Raw genomic sequence first — 20,118 nt, forward strand, 5'->3', positions numbered from 1 at the left:
AACATGTCTGGTATTTTCTCATTAGGTAAGTTGTATTATTACTAGATGTATCAGTTTGTAGTTTCGAACTGCCTGACTGGTAAATGTGCTCAGACTGCATGAGTGTGTCTACCAGCCAGACAGTTCGCAACTACTTGAGGGGAGGTGCGTGGGGAGGGGGGGGAAATAGAATCCCTGGGCCGGACTAACTCGTGCTTTGTGGGGGGGAGGGGGGAATGGGGGCAGTGCCCCAAGATCTACATATGGCTGGGTCAGTCCCACTCCCCACAGGCCAATTCATTCCTGCCCCCTTCTCCCCCCGCTGCACCTCTGGCCAGCCCCACTTCCCCCAACCCCCTCCCAGGCAGCCAGGACTCCCCCGCTTCTCTTCCCAATCTCCCTTGGCCAGCCCCGCTGCCCCAGCCCTCCTTCCGGCGGCCGCTTCTCCCCCGCCCATATCTTCCCCGGCCAGCTCCCTGCCCCCAACCTCGCACCCCCCCCCCCGGCAGCCCTGCTTCCACCATCCCCCCAATCTCTCCAGCCTACCCCGATTCCCCCGTCCAGTGTGGCTTCCAGTGGCCAGCTCTCTCCTCCTCCTCACCCCAGAATCCCCTGGCACCTGCACCTTCCCTTAGCCCTGCACCCTCCTGGTGCCTCCCCCTTCCCTTACTGCTCCTGCCCCCTTTGCCCTCTTTTTCCCTAATACCCACCCCCTCACCACTCTCTGCCCCATTCCCCTCCTGCCCCTCTGTGCCCTCACACATGCCTTGCTCCATCCTGGCCTTCCTCATGCCCACCCCTTCTTTCAAGCCTTCTCCCAGCACCTCCCCCTCCAGCCCCCAATGACCTTCCCCTCTCCTCTCCTCTCCTCTCCTAGCATCACCCTGTCCCCCCTCCCACTGACACCTCCCCTCCTGCCCTTTCTTTCATTGTCTGCACTTGGCCCCTTGGCATTTGTCTCTCTCTCTTGCACCCTGTCCCTTGGTGCCTTCCCCTCACCCCTGCCCAAGCCCCTTCTCCTTCCACCCCCCTGTTCCCCCCCGCCGCTGCCGCCGCCGCCTCCTCACCGGCCAAGCCTGTTCCCTACCTTCTGCCTTCCACATTGCGGGGCCGGAGGCCACGCTCAGGCCCCGGAGGCCGAGCCCGGAGCCAGTGTGGCCCCGCCACGTGCCACTGAAGAGTTTTAAAATCCCGGGCCGTGAAGTCACGTCACATCTGGGCGTCCTCCCCGCCCATGTGCAACGCCGCACATAGGCAGCAGCAGGGGGTGAAGAGGAGCCGCGCACGGCGGGGACGCTCTGGGGGCGAGGTGGGGGGATGCGCGGGGGTGGGGGGGAACTGGGGCCGAGGCCTGCTCCAGGCAGAGCCGGGGGAGAGACCCAGCTCCACATATTGGTGGAGCAGGGTCCCTGGCTCTGTAACTCGCTGGCACTTCTGAGTTCAGGGGCGCAGGGCCCGAATTGGCCTAAGGCCAGCCCTGCCGGCAGCCACCAGGCACGCTGAGGCCGGGTATTTTTTTCCCGCGGTCCAGTACCGGGCCACGGCCCATAGTTTGGGAAACGCTGCCCTTGTCTATTTAAGACTAAATGGCCCTAATTGCCATTTACATCTCCTTTAATATGTCTCTAAAGGTTGAATCCAGATCAATTAGCCTGTTAGTGATGTAACCCTTTCTGATCCTGGGTCACTGTAAGCTGAGTGGCTTAGTCCTGAGTCCCAGACCTGTGCTCAGGCCTGTAAATAAATGTCCAGTGGTCCCTTTCAGACCTTGGGCCCTGAGTACAGGGCAGGCCAGGCAAAGAAAGACCAACATATAGCAGTTCCCCAGTTAGTACGGCCCAGGCCCTGTTTCAGGGCGGGGCAGCAACACAAATGTAGTCCCACAGGCAAGGGGGCGGGGAGACTGCCACCTGATTTGTGGGGTGGCAGGGGGGACACAGGCCTTCCCTACTCCACCGAGGCCTGGCCCAGGGCCCTAACAATCGCAGCCCTGGCTGCCACTGTGGTTAGCGGGGTTCTGGCCTGCAACACACTGACACACTCTAAAGTGTTATAAGATCAGCCTGAAAGCCTGGGCCACTTCCTAACTCCCCCTCAGCATCTACCTGGCTCCACACTAGCTGCTGGTTCTTGAGGTCATCGTAGGCTGAACTCTCGGGCAAGGTAAAGAAGGTCCCCACTTCGGAGCAGAGGCCCAGCGGTCCAGGCCAGTTCTCAGCCTCTGCAAGGTACTCAGGGCTCTCCTGGCTTGGGAGTAGGGTTGCCAGATGGTCTCCCAAAAAATACCAGACACACAGTATTTTTGTCGAGGGAAAAAAAAAAAGGAACACGGGATAATAAGTATGGGCACATCCATCCCCTCCCCCCCGTTCTGACATGCCCAGAGCGGCCATCGCAACCCCGTCTTGGCACTGGGAGCCTATGATTGCATAGAAGCCTTGCGGAGTCTGGGGGGAGTGGCTGGGACTCCCAGACACTCCCCCCACCCCGGCTAGGCTTCTGAAGTGCCCAGAGCGGCAATCGCGGCCCCGCCTCCCAGGTTGGGAGTCCCAGACTGGGAGCCTGTAATTGCGCAGAAGCCTGGCGGGGGCATGGGGAGTTGCTGGGAGTCGGGGAGTGGCTGGGAGTCCTAGCCACTCCTCCCGCCCCCACCAGGCTTCTGTGCAATCACAGGCTCCTAGCGCTGATTGTGGCCCTGCCTTCCAGCTGCTCCCCCTGCCCACACCAGGCTTCTGTCCAGTGCGCAGCTGGAAAAATCAGAGAATACTGGACATTGCACATGTCTGGTATTTTCTGATTTTTTTTAACTGGACCGAGAGCGCAAATACCAGATTGTCTGGACACCTGGCAACCCTACTTTGGAGTTCAGGGCAGGCCTCTGCTTCCTCCAGTGGCTGGGCCCTCACTGAGCTCCTGAGCGGGGCTTTTATCCTCCCTGCAGTGCCCTTGGGCTCCTGGGGAGTTAAAGGAGCAGGACTGGGTTCGGCCCACCCAGGCTTAGAGAGGGGTTCTTCCCCTTCAGGTCAGTGAGTGGCCACCTCTGCTCACTACAGTCACATATAGGAAGCAGAATTAAACTCAGTCTTCGATAAAGTCTGACAAGATGACAGCATAAGAAGATACAGCTGCAGGAAAAATACTAAATTACTGAAAACATTTGTCTGGTCTGATCTGGCAGCAAACAGAATACCAGACTAGATGACTATATGGTCAGTGGTGGACATTCATTGGACAGCTGTGAGGATGATGCGGGAGGCAGGGGCCTGCATTCTCTCCCCCTGCAGCCCCCCCCCCCCAGCCCCGGGGTGCCCAGAGACACACTCCTTTTGGAAGCCAGCCACTTGTAGATACAGCATAGCTGGCAGGTCTGGTCCTAACAAATTGATGGCCCCAGATGACTGCCCAGCTCACCCGTAGGGTTGCCAGATGGTTTAAAAAAAAACAGACAAAAATTTGTCAAGAAAAAAAACCCACCGGGGAAAATTTGTTGAGCAAAAAAAAGGAGGGGTTGGGGAGTAACCAGGAAAACCTGGGGGAAGGATTCGGGAGGTCGGGCCAAAATGTGGTTGCCCCTAAGACCAGCTCTGTTGGCAGCCCAATGAAAATGGCCTGGCTCACCTGCCCCTAAGACTGGTTCTGATAGCTGGGACCATTTTCCTCCAGCCCCAGCCCATACGATCATGGCAGACTGGAGGAAAATCTTTGGTGAGCTGGATGTGGTGCACAGGCCATATTTTGTCCACCCCTACTATAGGTCCAGTCTAGTGGGATATAAATAATTATACTGGACTGCATGGATCACTGTATTCATATCCAGCAGTATAGCCTGCAGGATGCTGCTCTAGATACTGCACCGTTAGTCTGAGCTAGCCTGGGAGGAGGCAGAATACTGAACTAGACAATCTGTTTGTCCAATCAGGAATGGTAGGTAGCAGCATGTCAAATTAAATGGGTGACTAGTTTGGTCTAGTATGGAAGGAGGCAGGATTATTAGATCAGAAAGATTATTGGTTTGTGCTGACGTGGCAGGAAATTACTAGACTGTTTGTTTCACTTGTTTGTTCCATTGTGGAGGCTCATATGTTCTCCTGATTGAGCCCTATAGTCCCTTGTGTCATCTGAGCCTGCTGCTCTTCTCACTTGTCTTTGGACAATGGAACCTTTACACTGTTAAAAAATCGATCATAACTGACCGACGTTCACCAGATGTGACATCAGTGCCTGAGGCATTAAACTCCGTTAGCCCAAATTTGATATCCAGTCTCAGTTGGCGGTTTCTGCCCAGCTCTGTGTTTGGTGTTGGCACAGTACAGGAGCCGAGCATTTTCAGCCCTTCCTCATCTATGTACTTCGCAGCCTTCTTTTCTGTGCAATAGAAATTGAAATCCGCAATTGTCTGATCTGGCTCCATGGGTGTGAAAGTATAACTGGCAACCTCATCTACCGCTACCAAATCCCCAATTCCCACCAGCTTCTTGAAGAGATCTGTGCAATATTCATAATTATCTGCTTTTGAGACTCTCTTTTTCTGTGTGTCATGGACAGCAATATCAAATGTCTCACATACCGCTACTCCGTATGTCAGAGCACTGATTCTTGAGGCAACAATTTGCTGATTGTGCCCAAATAAAACGGCCCCCTTTACAATAGCTGCCTGAGCTTCCAGTGGGCAAAGGATATAGTACTGCTCCCTAAAGATCTCATAGATCTCCTCCCTCAGGATAATGCTGGAAGCAAAGCCTCCAACCAGTAAAATATATTGGACCGTGGTCATCTCAGGCTTGCTGAGGATTTCCAGCAAAATATCAATGGTTCGTCTGATACTGTAGGCAAAAAAGCTCTTCATTTTTTCATATTTAATCATGATAGTCCCATCACACCACTCAGCTCCCTCCACGCCCTTGAAGAAGTGGGAGATGTCTCTGTACTTGCGTTCTGCCACTCTTGTGAGGTTGTGGTAGCAATGTAAGTAGAGATCATCTTTGCTGGAAGAGCATTTTTGAAGCCCAAAGTTGTACATCATCTGCTGGCATTCTGTTGGGTGATTCTGCGCATATTCATCCCATACTCCTTCGTGGAAGATCTCCTTCAGGAACTCTTTGAAGTTTTCATCCACTGTGCTGCCTCCCCATCCTCCTCCCGACGCCTTATGTAATTCTTTCAGGGATTGATTAGTTTGGATTTCATGTGCTGTGATGTCTATGGTGCCACCTAACACCCAAAATGAATAAAATTAGTGAATTTTTAAAAGAAGTCAGTGCCTTCACTTTAGCTGAATAGAAGGCTGATTTCTAGAGTCAGTCCCTACCTTTACAAAAAAAATCTCATGATTGTCAAATGTGCTCTAGAAATTGGGATTCAGACCTGCTCATTCTTTAGGTCATAATCTTTCTGTATCCAGGGACTCTTAATTTCTGTATGCTAGACACTACGAAACATATGTCGGTGTCCTCAAACGCAGCCGAAAGTTGGTAACAGCTGTGAGATATGACCATCTGTTGGGTATTCAGGGGCCTGTAGGAAATGAATTGGTGAGTCAAACTCATCCAGTGAGTGAGTGTCCACATCCTAGTTGATACTAAGTCCATTGTGGGTAGTCTGCGGAGATGTCAGAACTGAGTAGGTGTGAAAACTGACCTCTTGTGATATTCGGGCTCTCCGGCAGAGTTGGGGCACTATGAGAGTGGCTAACAGACTTCACCAGGCAAGGTGGGGGTGGTGACTCCACACCTCCAGAATAGGTGGGGAATTAGGCAGGAAGGGGCAGGGCTCCGGCAGCAATTTAAAGGGCCAAAGGCTCTGGGCCTCTGCTGTTGCCACTGTTGCAGCGGTGGCAGGTGGGAGCCCTTTAAAATCACTGGACCATGGAGCAGTTGCCCACTCCCCTTCCTGTTGGCAGGCCTAGGCATAATGCTGAGCACAGGGTGTCTGCAGGAAGCTTGCACTGCTGCTGCCCATTCTGAGCTTGTTCTGAGGGAAGCAGTGTCGTGTCTCACAGGGATGTCAGTCTTTCATCAGCACTAAGGTCACGTGTTACACCAAATAAGACCTAGAAAGTAAAGCAGCTGTTTGGCAGCACTGGTGCTCCTATTGCAGGAGGTTGTGGATTCAAGCTTCACCACAGGAAGGGGGTGTGTGTGTACCCATTGCTGATGTAACAGGGCAGTGCCCAGTGGAGTGGTGTGTCTCTGATGGCAGCAGCTTGCACTGCTAGAATCTGAGCTAAGGTGCATTGAAGATAATAGACTCTGAGGGTATGTCTACACTCCAGCGGTATTTCAAGTTATCTTAATCCAAAATAGTTAATTTGAATTAAGCTAATTCGAATTAGCGCGTCTACACGCAAAATGCAGTTCGAATTAGCATTTTGCTAATTCGAAATACTGCATCCACATGGACTGGACACAGAATCAGATTTAAGGCCAGCCAGAACCAGGTCAGGCAGGGCATCAGGTCAGGAGTTTGTGTGTGGCTGCTGCCTGAGGCTATCTGATGCCTGTGCTTAAAGGGACACTCCCCCTCATCTCCCAGGCAGCCGGTTCTCAGGTGTCCCTGCTTGCTTGCCTGCCTCAGTGAGGGACAGCAAAGCATTTGTGTCTCTGTGTGCTCTGGTAGCCCTCACTCAGGACACTGCAACACGGAGCCGGAGCTGCCCCTGGGCACTCTGGTACTTCTCGTGGATGTGTGCTGCGAGCCTGGCTGCACTTTCTGCAGGCTGCCATCCTGGAGGTTTATCAGGGGACTGTCAGTATCCAGGAGGCCCTGCAGGAGAGCTTCCACCCTGACGAGCACTAAGAGCCTCCTTGGTGTGCCCCACTGGGGGCCTGTGCCTCATTCCTCCCTCCTTCCACTTACCCCTTCCTAGCCCCCCCCTTCCGAATGTCAAATAAAAACACATTTTTTGCCAAAAACAAACTCTCTTTATTGACAGAAACTGGGGTGGGAATGAGGGTGGGAGAGGGGAGGGGGAAACCTGGAAGGAGGGAGCTGGAAGGGGGAGGCAAGGGGAGGAAGAGGGAGGAGAAGCTCAGGGTTGGGGGTCTTGCCGGACCAACTTGATTTTCATGCAAACCTGCTCCTGGGTTCACATGTGGCCTTTGATAGCCAGGCTGGCAGCTTTCCTGCCATAGACGACCTCGTACCTCTGCCTAGTGTGGAGATCATGGACGTTGGGGGCATCCCCCCAAACCTGAGTATGGTCCACCCTGATCTCCACCCTAGACCAGGAAGGTGCCCACCTTCTCTGGGCCCTGGCAGGCTCCTGGAAGCTGGCAGACTGCTCCTGGGGTGCAGTGGAGGGATGGCTGCCAGTGGCTTGCTGGCTCATGTTTTGGGGCCACTGGGTTGGGGCACCGGCAGGCTTGGAGCTGGCACAGGCAGTGTGGCCAGAGTCTGCCCTTTTAAGGGCTCCGGGGCTGGGGGGAGGGAGAAGAGTTTTCCTGGTTTGGCCCAGAATGGCCACCAGGGGGAACTGGGAAGGCTGGAGGCCCCCTATTTCAGAATAAGCATTTACACAGCGCTTATTCTGAATAAGCTAATTCGAGTTAGGCATTATTCCTCGTAGAATGAGGTTTAACTAACTCAAATTAAGCTCCCCGCTATTTTGAATTTAATTTGAAATAGTGTTTTGCTTGTGTAGATGCTATGGAAGTTAATTCAGAATAACAGTTGTTATTCTGAATTAACTCTGATGTGTAGACATACCCTTACTGATTTCAATGAGAAACCAATCAGGCCCTTGCAGGGGCTTTGCTTTCATCCCCCTTTCTGCTTCTCTCAAAGCTACAAAGGGAGGGGTTTAGTTCACACTGAGTTGATATGCACTCATTGGTGCCCAATAAGTAAGATGTACTCATAGTGTGAGCATAGGTATACCTGTGACATCTTTCAGTTCACACCATTGTGTACACCTGGCAGGGGTTTGACGTGCACTAAGTGCGCAGCATCTCAAATGGGTATCTCAGTCCTTTGTGCTGCTGCTGAGCTGCGTGCTTTCTGGGATTTGTCTCACTGTACATAGTGGGATGCATAGCAAGCCAAAGGAATTCTGGGATTTGGGGTCAAATTCACAAAACTCATGATTCTACTCCCTCTGTCCTATGCTTCCACTCTTTCTAGGCAGAACAGTGCCATTTTTGAGTTCCCATTGGCCAGCAAGGATGCATGCCAATACGCTGGCATCTGCAAACACACTGAGCCTGTCTGGGTTTTATTTGTGCTCTTCATGACAGGTGGCTTCAGATTTGGAACTTTGGAATCCAGTTGCTGTACCACTGAACAATTGATGTGGCTATAACAGCAGCTTGTCAAGCAGCAGCTGGGAAAGGAGGACAAGGACAAGGCGAGCACCATGCAACTGCTTCTACACAAGCTCTTCCTGCAGCAGCTTCATACAGTGCAACAGTTTCTTGGCTTGGGAAATCAGTATTGATTAGGGAGAGAAAATGTGCAGCTGTACATCCAGCTGTTATCCATGGGGAAAAGGATTAGGAGGCTTTTGTGAGCAATGAAGTTGCTTTTATGGGTTGTGCAAGTGGCACAATGTAGATCTTTTTATTTTGGCTCTGTGCTTTTGTAAGGACCTGCTGCCTATGAACATTTTTGCTTGTGTGTACCAGGCAAGCACTACAGAGTCCTTGTGACATTTCAAGAGTTTTTATCAGTCAAATAATGCCAGGACATAACAGCCAAAAATAAAACTTGACATTACACATTTTGCTCGCAGATACTGTAAAAAGGTGAAACAGGTTTAAAATGAAAAGATGGCCAAAATTCAAATACAGAAGGGTGGAAGCGGGGGGGAGGGAGGGACTGCTATTAACAGGCAAATGAACATCATCTTGCCTGTGATGTTCTTGTCCTTCTGCCTTCTGGGGTTGGATGTCAGGGCTCAAAGTTGCCAGATTATTGAATGGTTCAAATGTGCTGGACTCCCATGTAGTGGTGATATTGTTGCCTGGATCTATGGCTGGGAATGGCCTCTGGAAACATGACTGCGGGATTATCTTCTGGTGTTCCCAGTTCCCTGTACTATCCAGGGGCTGCAGAATATGGCTGGGTTCTGGTTGGGAGCACTGCATTGTCTGAGGGCCTAAGAGCAGCATGTGCTGTGCATTGCTTTTAGGAATCGTTTTTTCATAGCCCTATCTTACTCCACAGTGTCTCTGCTAACGACAACACTGTCCCAGGCCACATCTCAAGACAGCTGTCTGTCTTTTCCCCTCTCTGATATCAAACATACTCTGGAGGTCTCTGTAGTTTCATTTTCCCCTGAGGAGCTTTAAACATCTTGTCTCATTAGATCTCCTATTCTTCCGTATCAAACTGGGAAGTCATTGGTAAAGGCCCTGTCCTTGAGGGCCTTTCACTGCTTTTCACTGTCTTTTCACTGCTGCAGATGCCATGGTTTCAGGAATAGAAGAAAAAACAAGTGATTTGTGTTCATGTTATGGCTATTTCCATACAAACAATTTTCTCTTTCTCAATTCCAATCTCCTGAGATTCATCCCAGACATGAGGGGACCTCAGAGTTAAGTGGCATGTGCATGAGATACAAGCTGATTGTCCAGTGGGTACAACTGCCTTCTGAAAATGTGTTTTGGGGGGTGGCAGATCAATGGATGACTGTATAAGGGACAGTGGATGAATGGTTGGGGCTCCTAGATCACATCTACCCCGATGGAAGTGGTCATGAGGCATCCAGAGAAGAATTTAGTACAGAAGTATAATAGAATAATACATTGTACAGACAGACAATGGGTAACTTACATGCTGAAGTTCCTTTGGTAGGATCTGTAGGATCTTTCTCCTGTGTTGGAGGCTAGGAATTGGGCTGGCTTCCTACACAGCTGTCCTTAGAGAGCCGAGTGCTGAAGAGATCCTGTCTTTTTTTTGAGATCTCTTCAGTAGCCTCATCATCATTCTCTGATGACTCTTACTCATTCTTGGGAGTTTGAGCCCCACAAGGGCATTGGGTTCTGCAGTGGCCTGCCAGCTAAAAATCCTGTCCAGCTTCAACAGTTCAAGCAGTCAGTGGCAGATTTTCTTCTGTCATCCCTGGTTCCCCTGCACATTTTTCTTGTTTCCTTTTTGTACGACACTACCAGGTGTCCAGCTGAGGCCCTTTCCAGCATTGTTTTTTGAGATCTCCTTAAACCTGGGGTAGGCAAAAGCCTCTCAGAGGGCCAGATCCGGCCCACCTAGGGCTTTGATCTGGCCCACAAAGCAGTTCCAGGCCCTGTCCCATAGCATGTTGCCTCAGAGTGGAAGAGGGGCACAAGCCTTTCTAACTGCTTCTATTTAAAGGGCTCATGTCTTCCCCATGCCTTGCCTAGCGGCCATGGGGAAGGCGCAAGCCCTTTAAATGGAAACAATTGAAAGGCCTGTGTCTCTGGCTCCCTAGCAACACGCTAGTGGCACAGGGAGCTTCAAGCCCTTTTGAAGTGCTTCTATATAGGGGGCTAGTGCCTTCCCTGCACCTGTCAGGCTAGGCATTGCCTAGCAGCCACGGGGCACACGAGAGCCCTTTAAATAGAAGCACTTAAAAGGGCTTGCAGCTCCCAACACCTCTAGTGCATTGCTAGGGAGCCGGAGATGCGAGCACTTTCAACTGCTTCTGTTTAAAGGGCTTGCCTGCTGGGTGGCTGCGTTGCCTTGCAGCCACCCAGCAGGCGTAATCCCTTTAAACAGAAGCAATTGAAAGGGCTCACAGCTCTGCCCCACTGGCCCATTGCCTGGAAGCTGCCCAGAGGCACGAGCCCTTTCAACTGCTTCTATTCAAAGGCCTTGTACCTGCTGGGCAGCTGCCAGACAACAGATTAGCAGTGGGGGCCAGGAGCTATGAGCTCTGTTATATGAATTGTAAGCCTCCACCCCAGGCAACTCTAGGAGGAGGTTAGCCCCCAGCACCCTCACCTCAGCTCCAGGTCCCTTCCATTGGCTAGAGGTCAGGGGGCAGGGACCCCAGGCCAAGCTAAAATCCTGGCAGGATAGCTCTCAACCCCACCCCTTCCGCCCAATGCCCCGCCCCTTCCAGGTTGGCCCACAGCCACTTCCGAAATTTGTGAAATGGCCTGCCCTTCAAAAATGATCACCCATCCCTGCCTTAGACAGTCTCTTATTACCAGGGCTCAACAGTGCTCAACCAGGTGCAGCGCGCCAAACCGCGTGGCTGGCGAGCAGGGCTCGCCGCCTCTTGGCAAGCCCTGCTTATTATGATAGCTGGTCACAATAACTGCCTACACTGCCTACAAGGATCCCACCATGGCTGCTTGACACGTTGTCAAGCTGCTGGACTAGTATTTTGGGAATGCGGATAAATTTGAAGCTGGGAGAAAATGGGTTGATTCTGGCTCTAAATCTGTTTGTAAATAGCAGAGGGGACATCTGGTCAACTTGATTTCAGAGCACTGGAGGGCATACAGGTTAACACCGTGGTCCCCAACCCAGGGCCCGCGGGCGCCATGGCGCCCGCCGGGCTCTTTACATGCGCCCGCGGAGCAATCTGGGCTGGCCCTGCCCCTGGGCGTGCGGCAGGTGCCAACCCCGGGCGCATGGCCGGTCCCGGCCCCGGGTGCGCCGTGCGTGCCGGTGCCGACCCTGACCCCCGCCCCCAGGTGCGCCGCGTGTGCCCTGGCGCCGGCCCCGGCCCCGCCCCCGGGGGCGCCGTGCGTGCCCTTGCCAGCTCCGGCGCCGGCCTTGGCCCCGGCCCCGGCCCCGGCCTTGGCCCAGCCCCCGGGAGCGCGGTGCTTACGGAGCGGGGGGGCGGGGTCCGCCCCGGGCACATGGCTATGGGGGGGCCCCGCCCCCGGGCATGCAGCTGGGGGGGCCCCGCCCCTGGGCGGGCAAGTGTCCCTGCCCCCTAGCGCCCGGCGGGTGAACGGCCATGCCCCCTGGCGCCCGACAACCAGAAAAGGTTGGGGACCACTGGGTTAACAGGTTTGTCACAGATGCCCATAAAGTATTATGGGATAACAATTGGAGGACTGCCAAAATGGTGCAGCATTGTTTGGCACATAATACTCCACACTGACTCAATTTGCATTGAGTCCTCTTTGAAAGAGGACTATAGAATTCTCTGTAAATAGGGAGTTAACATGCTGCAGGGATTTGTATTGTATACCAAGCTTTTTCACTCCTCATTAACTTCACTTAGTATAGGCTAAAGCTCCATCTAGACAAGCTTTCAGGTGCCTGTTTTTTCAGGTAGACATTAAAGAACCCAGAGCAACCAGAGCATGGAGGATCAGAGTTCCGTATAGGGCTCAGTGCCTTGCTCTCTACGCCAGAAGAGGCTGCGTCTACTGAACAGACAAAGTCTGCAGGTAGCAGAGATTTTTACTTATTTAAGAGGGGAAAAGTTACCTCCGCAATCCACCACGACATACTGGGTCCCTGGTGACTCCTCAAACTTTTGTCTGTGACCACCTTCTGCCACAAAGCCTTCCTGTGGGAGCTGCTTGCACCAGATTGAGGCGGCTTCTGGTTCTAGAGCAATGATGAGCTTCTCAGAAAGCATGTCACCGATGAGGCCTGCCTAAAATCACAAGAGAACCTGATCACACCGGGAATGGTGGTGGGATTCTGGCTTCCCACCACTGAGATGCACCATGAGGATTGGATGTTGGCCAGGTTCTTCTAACCCCAGGGAAATTGGGGTGGCCTATCTGGTATGGTCTGTTCCATCTCGTCTGTTCTCAGCTGTGACTAGAGCCAGATGAGTCAGAGGCAGGTGAACCCCCCACTCCATGTTCATGGACAATTTATGTGCAAAACTGTAAGGGTATGTCTACACTACAAAGTTAATTCGAACTAACAGCTGTTAGTTTGAATTAACTTTAATAGCGGCTATACATACAAACCGCTAGTTTGAATTTAATTTGAACTAGCGGAGCGCTTAATTCGAACTAGGTAAACCTCATTCTACGAGGACTAATGCCTAGTTCGAATTAAGTAGTTCGAATTAAGGGCTGTGTAGCCACTTAATTCGAACTAGTGGGAGGCTAGCCCTTCCCAGGTTGTCCTGGTGGCCTTTCTGGGCCAAACCAGGGAAACTTTTCTGTCTCCGGTCCTGGAGCCCTTAAAGGGGCACGGTCTGGCTACAGTGCTTGTGCCAGTTGCAAGCCTGCCAGCACCCAGCCAGCAGACCCTGCACCTGGCACAGCATGAGCCAGTCACCTGCTTGCCACCCAGCCCTCCGCCTCTTCCCAGGACCAGGCTGGCGGCTCCCAGGAGCCTGCCCAGGACCGCAAGAAGCGGGCGCCCGCCTGGTCTAGTGTGGAGATCGTGGACCTCATCGAGGTTTGGGGGGAGGTCTCCAACATCCACGACCTCTGCACTAGGCACAGAAATGCCTACATAAGAATGGCCGTACTGGGTCAGACCAATTACTGGGTCCATCTAGCCTAGTAGTCTGTCTGCCGACAGCGGCCACCACCAGCTACCCCGGAGGGGATGGACCGAAGACAATGACCAAGCGATTTGTCTCCTGTCATCCATCTCCAGCCTTCCATAAACAGAGGCCAGGGACACCGTCCCTACCCCTTGGCTAATAGTATTCCATGGACCCAAACTCCATTAATTTATCTAACTTCTCTTTAAACTCTGTTATAGTTCTAGCCTTCACAACCTCCTGTGGCAAGGAGTTCTACAGGTTGACTATGTGCTGTGTGAAGAAGAACTTTCGCTTATTAGTTTTAAACCCGCTGTCCATTCATTTCATTTGGTGTCCTCTAGTCCTTCTATTATAGGAACTAATGAAGAACTTTTCTTTATTCACCCTCTCCACACCACTCATGCTTTTATAGACCTCTATCATATCCCCCCTCAGTTTCCTCTTTTCTAAGCTGAAAATTCCCAGTCTCTTTAGACTCTCTTCATATGGGACCTGTTCTAAACCCCTGCTCATTTTAGTTGCCCTTTTTTGAACCCTTTCCAAGGCCAAAATATCTTTTTTGAGGTGAGGAGACCACATCTGTACACAGTACTGAAGATATGGCGTACCATAGTTTTATACTTTCACTCCTCCTTCTTCCCCTGGCTTCTCCCTTCCAGCTCCCTCCTCCTAGGTTTTCCCCTCCCCTCTTCCACCCTCTCTCTTCCCCTCTCCCACCTCCTTTTCCCAGTCTCTCCAGAGGTTAATCCCCCTCCCCTCCAGTTTTGTTAAATAAAGAGAGTTTCTATTTTTGAACACACGTGTTCTTTATTTTTTACATCAGGAAGGGGGGCTAGGGAGGGGTAAATGAAAGGAGGTGAGGGAGGAATGGGGCATGAGCCACCGATGGGGAGGACTGGGGTGGCTCTGCGGGCTCCTCGGGGTGGAAGCTCTCCTGCAGGGTCTCCTGGATCCTGACAGCCCCCCGATTGACCCCCCAGATGGCAGCCTGCGGCAAGTGTAGCTGGGATGATGGCTGAGTGCCGTGATGTGCCGAGTGTGGGCACTCAGGGCACTCCAAGACAGGACTGCTTTGCTGTCCCTCATCGAGGTAGACAAGCAAGCGGGGAACCCTGAGAACTGTCTGTCCAGGGTGGGGGTCGGGTCCCTTAAAGCACAGCCCTCGGCTAGCCTGAGGCAGCAGCTCCACACTCTAAGTCCTAACCTGATGCCCTGCTGGTACTGGTTCCAGCCAGCCTTAACTTCGGTTCAGGAGCTACTCAATGTGGACATGCTAGTTTAAATTAGCAAAATGCTAATTCAAATTAGTTTTTAGGTCTAGATGCACTAATTTGAATTAAATTAGTTTGAATTAGTGCTGTAGTGTAAACATACCCTAACTGTGTGTGGACTGGGAGGGGAATTTCTACCTGATTCCAGCCAGCACATGAGGCTCCACGGCCCCTGTAATGGCTCTTCCAGTCTTGTTACAGATGCTTGTCTCAGAGGAGGCTCTAAGCCAGTAGATAATTTTGTCACTGCTTGTAAGAATGTGTAGCATTCTTCCTTTTCTATACTGTAACAACTTCTCCCTTCTAGGCATGATCTGGTCAGGGTCCCTCTCTAATTTAGCAGCACAGAAAGGGCAGATTGAGAATACCTGTAAAACAAAATCTGTGACTCCACCCCTGGTCAAGCAAGTTTTACATTTAAAATACGGTTTGTTTAAATGCTGAACAAGTGTTCTATACTGTTGGGCAGAGAAAATTCTGGAGAATCTCAGAGGCAATCGGGCTGTAACTCACTTTACCTCTTTAGCTGCCAGTCGCATGAACTGCCTGGCAGAAGCATCCCATATGTAGGAACAGTAATGACCCAGGTGACATCATCAGTGTCATAGACAGCTTGGTATGAGGCTTCCTGTATGGTGTTCAGAGCATGATCCTTCATGTAACGCAGACTTTCTGAGAACACCGTTAGGGCTGGAAGCCTCTTTCCATCATCTGCTTCTAGTTCCATGTTGGAAGTGATTTTCTAGAAGTGAGAAAAAACAAATCACTTTGATTTGTATTGAGGTAGTGCAACTTGCTGCTGGGTGTGTTGCCAGTTCCCCTCCCTGCCTCCAGTGCAGCCAACGCACTGAGAGTTGAACTAGGGCTCTCCAGAGCAGGGCCAGATTAATAGTTTGTGGGGCTAGCACCAAACACATGTGTGGGCCCCCAATTGTGGACAGGCTTAAAAATCAAGCCCAAGCCCATCTGAAACCCAAATCATCATTTTTCAACAGAAAAAACTTGGGGTTGGACAATTTCTCACAATTTCTCTCATTTTCCCACCCTCCTTCATACCCCATACCAGATGTCCACCAGGAAGTGGTGATATATAATCTCCCAGAAAATAATGATGGTGACCGGGCACTGCTTGGTCCCCATGCAATTCCAGTTTTTGAGAATGCAGTTGAAATCCACACTTGACACCAGGCACTCTCAAGGATCTGAACAGCTGAGGACGGGAGTGACTGCTGAGGAAGATGGACCATGCAGTTTGTCTCTCAGCACAATGGGGATCAGGGTCATAGACACCTGAATATCTGCCAGTTGGAACCCCCTTCCAGCCACATGGCCAATCAAGATGGTCAAGTAGGGATGAAGTCCACACTGGGTGGGACAAATAAATTAACTAAAGAACCACAAAGTTACAGGCCCCTCAGAAAATGGGGGGGGGGGGGCAAATGGGAGCAAAATGGCCCGAGTGAGATGGGAAGGGCAGGCAGCAAAGGGAAAGGGGACAAACTACTATATAAGTGATACCAGAGGGCAGGGCAGAGGGAAAGGGAGCCCACTTGCCAAACAGTCAGGGGAGGGAGGGCAAAACCAAGGGAAGGAGGGAAAGGCGTGTCCATGGACGCTTGAAGAGCAAAGCTGGTTTACTGCTGTGAAACCCCAGGTGAGTAAAGGGAAGAGATGAGCAGTTGGGACAAAAAATGTAGAAGGCCCCTAGCAGTGAGTGGGACAGGGTGGCAGCAATGGTGGTAGCAGAAGAGGGAGCTGGACTGTGGGGAGGACTTCACGCCTCTACCCCATTCCCCTTGTAGCCAGCTGGACTCATGGCCCCTCCATTGAAGTGTGGCTGGCTGGACACAAAAGCCTGTTCCTCCCCTTATTTTGTACTTCTAGCTCTCTCAGCCAAAACTTGACTAGTTCCTGTAAAGCAAATGTGGTCTAGACAGGTTCTGCTAGTTGAGTTTCCTGTTAAGGTTGGGCACTTATTTTACAGTTGTTAAAACGATGCAGTTTAGATCATTTCTGTTAGTTGAGCAAACATGGTTTAAGTAGCTTCCTGGCATGAAGAAGTGAGAGTGGGAAACATCCAATCACAAGGCAGTTCGGCTTTCCGTGACCTTTTAATTGCAAGTGTATAATTAATGTGAGGAGCGGCCAGGAGTCTCGCTCTCTCTGGGACAAGATGTAACATCACAGCAGAAACCTGGAACCAGCCCAGAGAAGAAAGCCCTCCCACAGTTCTGAAGGGATCTCCAGGGATCACTGTGGCCTCGCGGTCGATCTCCGAGAAGCTGTTGCCTGGCTAGCTCTCGCCGCCTGTGAAATCGGAAGCTATCTACGCCGTACCTGTAGCCTGCCTCCAGAGTGCTAGTATGAGTGTGATGCACATGTGAGTATTACCATACCCCTCAGAATTTACATCAATAAACAACCTTCAGCACTGTTCCAGTTAACCCTTTGTCTGAGTTCATTCCTCAGCTGGTACAAGGGCAGGTAACAGCTCCAAGCCAACTAAACTAGCTGTCTCCGAAGGGACCATGATAGAAAAGGCCCAGCACCAACTCCCTCCCCCACAGGAAGCTGTGAAAACTCCAAACACTGCACTAAGTATCTCCTCTACTTCTTCACCAAGGGCAAAAGCAGCAGTAGAGGACCAGGCCAGCACCAGCCAAAGAGCCAGGAGAGACCCCAAGAAAGATGGAAAAGGGACTCCCCATTGCCCTGACAAAAGACAGACCAGCACAGCCCCCCCTCCCCCAAAACAGCTATAGTAGCTATCGGGAAGGAGGGTGGCAAACAGCCAGCAAGATAGAAGTGGGGCTTGACCCAGAAGAAACTAGCTGGGGCCCTGCACACCTCAGCAGCCCCATACCCTACAAAGGTGTGTGTGCTGAAGTCCTAGAATGTTAAAGATCCTTTTTTCCTATCAGCTGAGAAGGAGCTACCTCAGTTCAATTAGGAACACCTGAATCTGATTAAGGGCTACCTGAGATCTTTTTAAATGTCACCCTCTCCCCCCCCCCCCCCCCCCTCCCCTGGCCTGGGCTCATGCACACACACTTGTTTCAAGAAGAAGAAGGAGAGAGACAGACCAGCTGTTACCAGACAAGGAAGCCTCTTCTCCGGGAGAGAATGTGGTCCTTCCCTTAGGTGAGTAAATTACCCCAGCCCGCCATTGCCAGAGGGGAGAATGCTAGGGCTGGTGAGAGAAAAGAGGCCTTGTTACACTGAACAGTTTGGGTTCTAGCTTGTGTGTCCAGATGCTATTAGATAAGACCTGATGACTGATTTTTTTTTTAATTTCTGGGGATACGTCTACACTGCAACACTATTTCAAATAACCAGTGCTATTCTGAAATAACTTAGTCTGCATCTGCTCAGCAGGCAGTTATTTCGAAATAGTGTCAAAATACTGTCAAGGTGGAGGACTTCTCACTCCGACTCATGTAACCCTCATTGTACGAGGAATAAGGGAAGTTGGAGAGGATTGCACTATTTCAAAATAAGTGCTGTGTAGACACTCCCAATTTCTTATTTTGAAATAAGATACACAATTAAAGTAGCTCTGCAGTGTAGACGCACCCTGGCAGTCCTAAGTGGAAGGCAAGAGACAGCACAATAACGGTAGCTGCTGCTTCCACGTCGGGAGCCAGTCTGCTGTTATAGATTGCAGCTTCATGAGGTGTTCAGAGGCATGGCCTTGGGGAAAGAGGCAGAGCACAGTGGCTCTTTGGAGGGGGAAGTCAGGGGTGGGGCCTTAGGGGCCCAGTTACCAGCCATTAAAAAGGTAGCAATCCTGTGAACCGCATTCCTTTCTCTTTTCTGAATTGGCTGCTCCGTGTGGCTTGCACTTACCTCATTATAGAGCTTCATCTTGAAGTGGTGGAAGTAGTACCATCTGTGAGCTTCGCTGGAGGGGAGCGAGTTGTACTTCATGACGGCATCGTAGCCAAACTTCTGAAACTCACGCTTTTCATTGAAGAGGATGCACGTTGGCGTCTTCAGAGTGTTGAGCCCATGCTCCTGCCCCCAGTACACCTGCCGGATTTGATCTGTCTGTGTTGCAAGAGAAAAGCAGTAGCCGCTGTAAGACGTGCCAAAATCAATGGCAACAATGAACAAGGACTTGCTTGCCATGATCGTGACCTGGAGAGACTCCCTAGCCTATGCCCCTTGTTAGAACTGACTACTTTGCAAAAGTGAAACAGTTTTGCAGTTAACTCTACAGGATGAAACTCTGCCCCTCCCTTTTGATTGGCTTAAGAGATCAATGCAAACTCTGGTAGAGGTGGAGACAACCAGGACTCTCTGCGTAAATTGTCCAGGGAAGGTGTCAGCCGACGGTCAGGGCTCCCTATAACTGTCCCTTAAGACCGGCTGAAGTTCTTTTAAATTGTGCTTGGTTCTGTTACAGCAACTGAAGGAGTCAGGTTAAAACTTAAACAGTTACAGGTTTATTGAGGAAGCTTATAAATCATATGGTTGCAATGGCTATTGCTCTATTTCTTAACTACTAGCAAAATATAGATACTGCTAGCAAAATATAGATCTTAAAAATGGTTACAAAGAAGATAAAGATAGAAAAATAGAAATAATGGTACCAAGTAACAGCTTACTCTTTCTATGTGTACACTTAAGACAGAGGACCATATCCAGGTACAATTTTTACCCCCTTCTGTGCCTCTCGACTCCAGCATGTCAGGCCAGGGCCGGTCCCTCAATTCCTAGGAAAGACGAAAATACGAGGTGGGCGTCCCCATAGAACCTCGGGAGGTCAAACACCTAACCCGACCAGCAGGTAGAGGGTAGAATGACACTCAAAGTGAGTGTGTGCTGGGCCCATCTTTTATACTCATGGGGTCACGTATTTCTCTTTCTTATCTGTCATGCCAAATGGGGCTGGTCTGTCTTTTGTGAGACCAGTTCTTACAAGGGAGTTGTGAACTTAATTTACACTTGTAAGAGAGATAACTAAATTGGAATTACTGGGGATTCTTTTCTCAGTGGGAAATTCCTCTTCCAGGGACTGTGTGTGTGTTCGAATCAACATAGGTGCCAGCCGGTGGCAGTCTCGCATATCCTGATCTCTCCTCATATCTATGTTTCAGTTCTCAGGATCAGATGAGCCAGCATAGACTATGCTGATTTTATTGCTCCTTCTCTGTCCTGTATGCTTCAGAGAGGCAAATAAGATGGATGTGATGGAGGCGGGCTGTCTGGCCACAGAAGGGCCAAATTAATTCTATTGAGGTTTTTTGCTACCAGGGATCTTGTAAGCACCAATGCTCTAGTTAGGACTGCTTCCTCAGCTTGTTTGTTCAAGTAAAAAGATGCTTGATACTTGAAGCTGATTAGCTCCCACTCAGCCCCTCTCCTCTCTGTCCCCTCCTGTTTGTCAAAAACATTGTTATTTGAATAGAAGCATGGAGCAAAGCACTGACGAAACTCAGCCAGATGCTTCGCAGAGCAAGACCCTTGCTGGCA

At 51.0% G+C, this 20,118-nt stretch overlaps 1 protein-coding gene across 1 annotated transcript; it reads right to left on the reverse strand.

Moving 5' to 3' along the window:
* Positions 1 to 3,494: 3,494 nt before the first annotated feature.
* On the reverse strand, positions 3,495 to 18,872 carry LOC102445653 (heat shock 70 kDa protein 12A-like). Its single transcript, XM_014572222.3, is given in 5 exon segments — positions 3,495 to 5,190; positions 12,343 to 12,514; positions 15,162 to 15,211; positions 15,214 to 15,385; positions 18,490 to 18,872. Coding segments are annotated over 5 exon segments (1,725 nt in total). The 5' UTR covers positions 18,772 to 18,872; the 3' UTR covers positions 3,495 to 4,141.
* Between the last annotated feature and the right edge of the window lie 1,246 nt (positions 18,873 to 20,118).

The sequence above is a fragment of the Pelodiscus sinensis genome, chromosome 1, assembly GCF_049634645.1.
Source record: "Pelodiscus sinensis isolate JC-2024 chromosome 1, ASM4963464v1, whole genome shotgun sequence".
In the NCBI taxonomy this organism is placed as follows: domain Eukaryota; kingdom Metazoa; phylum Chordata; order Testudines; family Trionychidae; genus Pelodiscus; species Pelodiscus sinensis.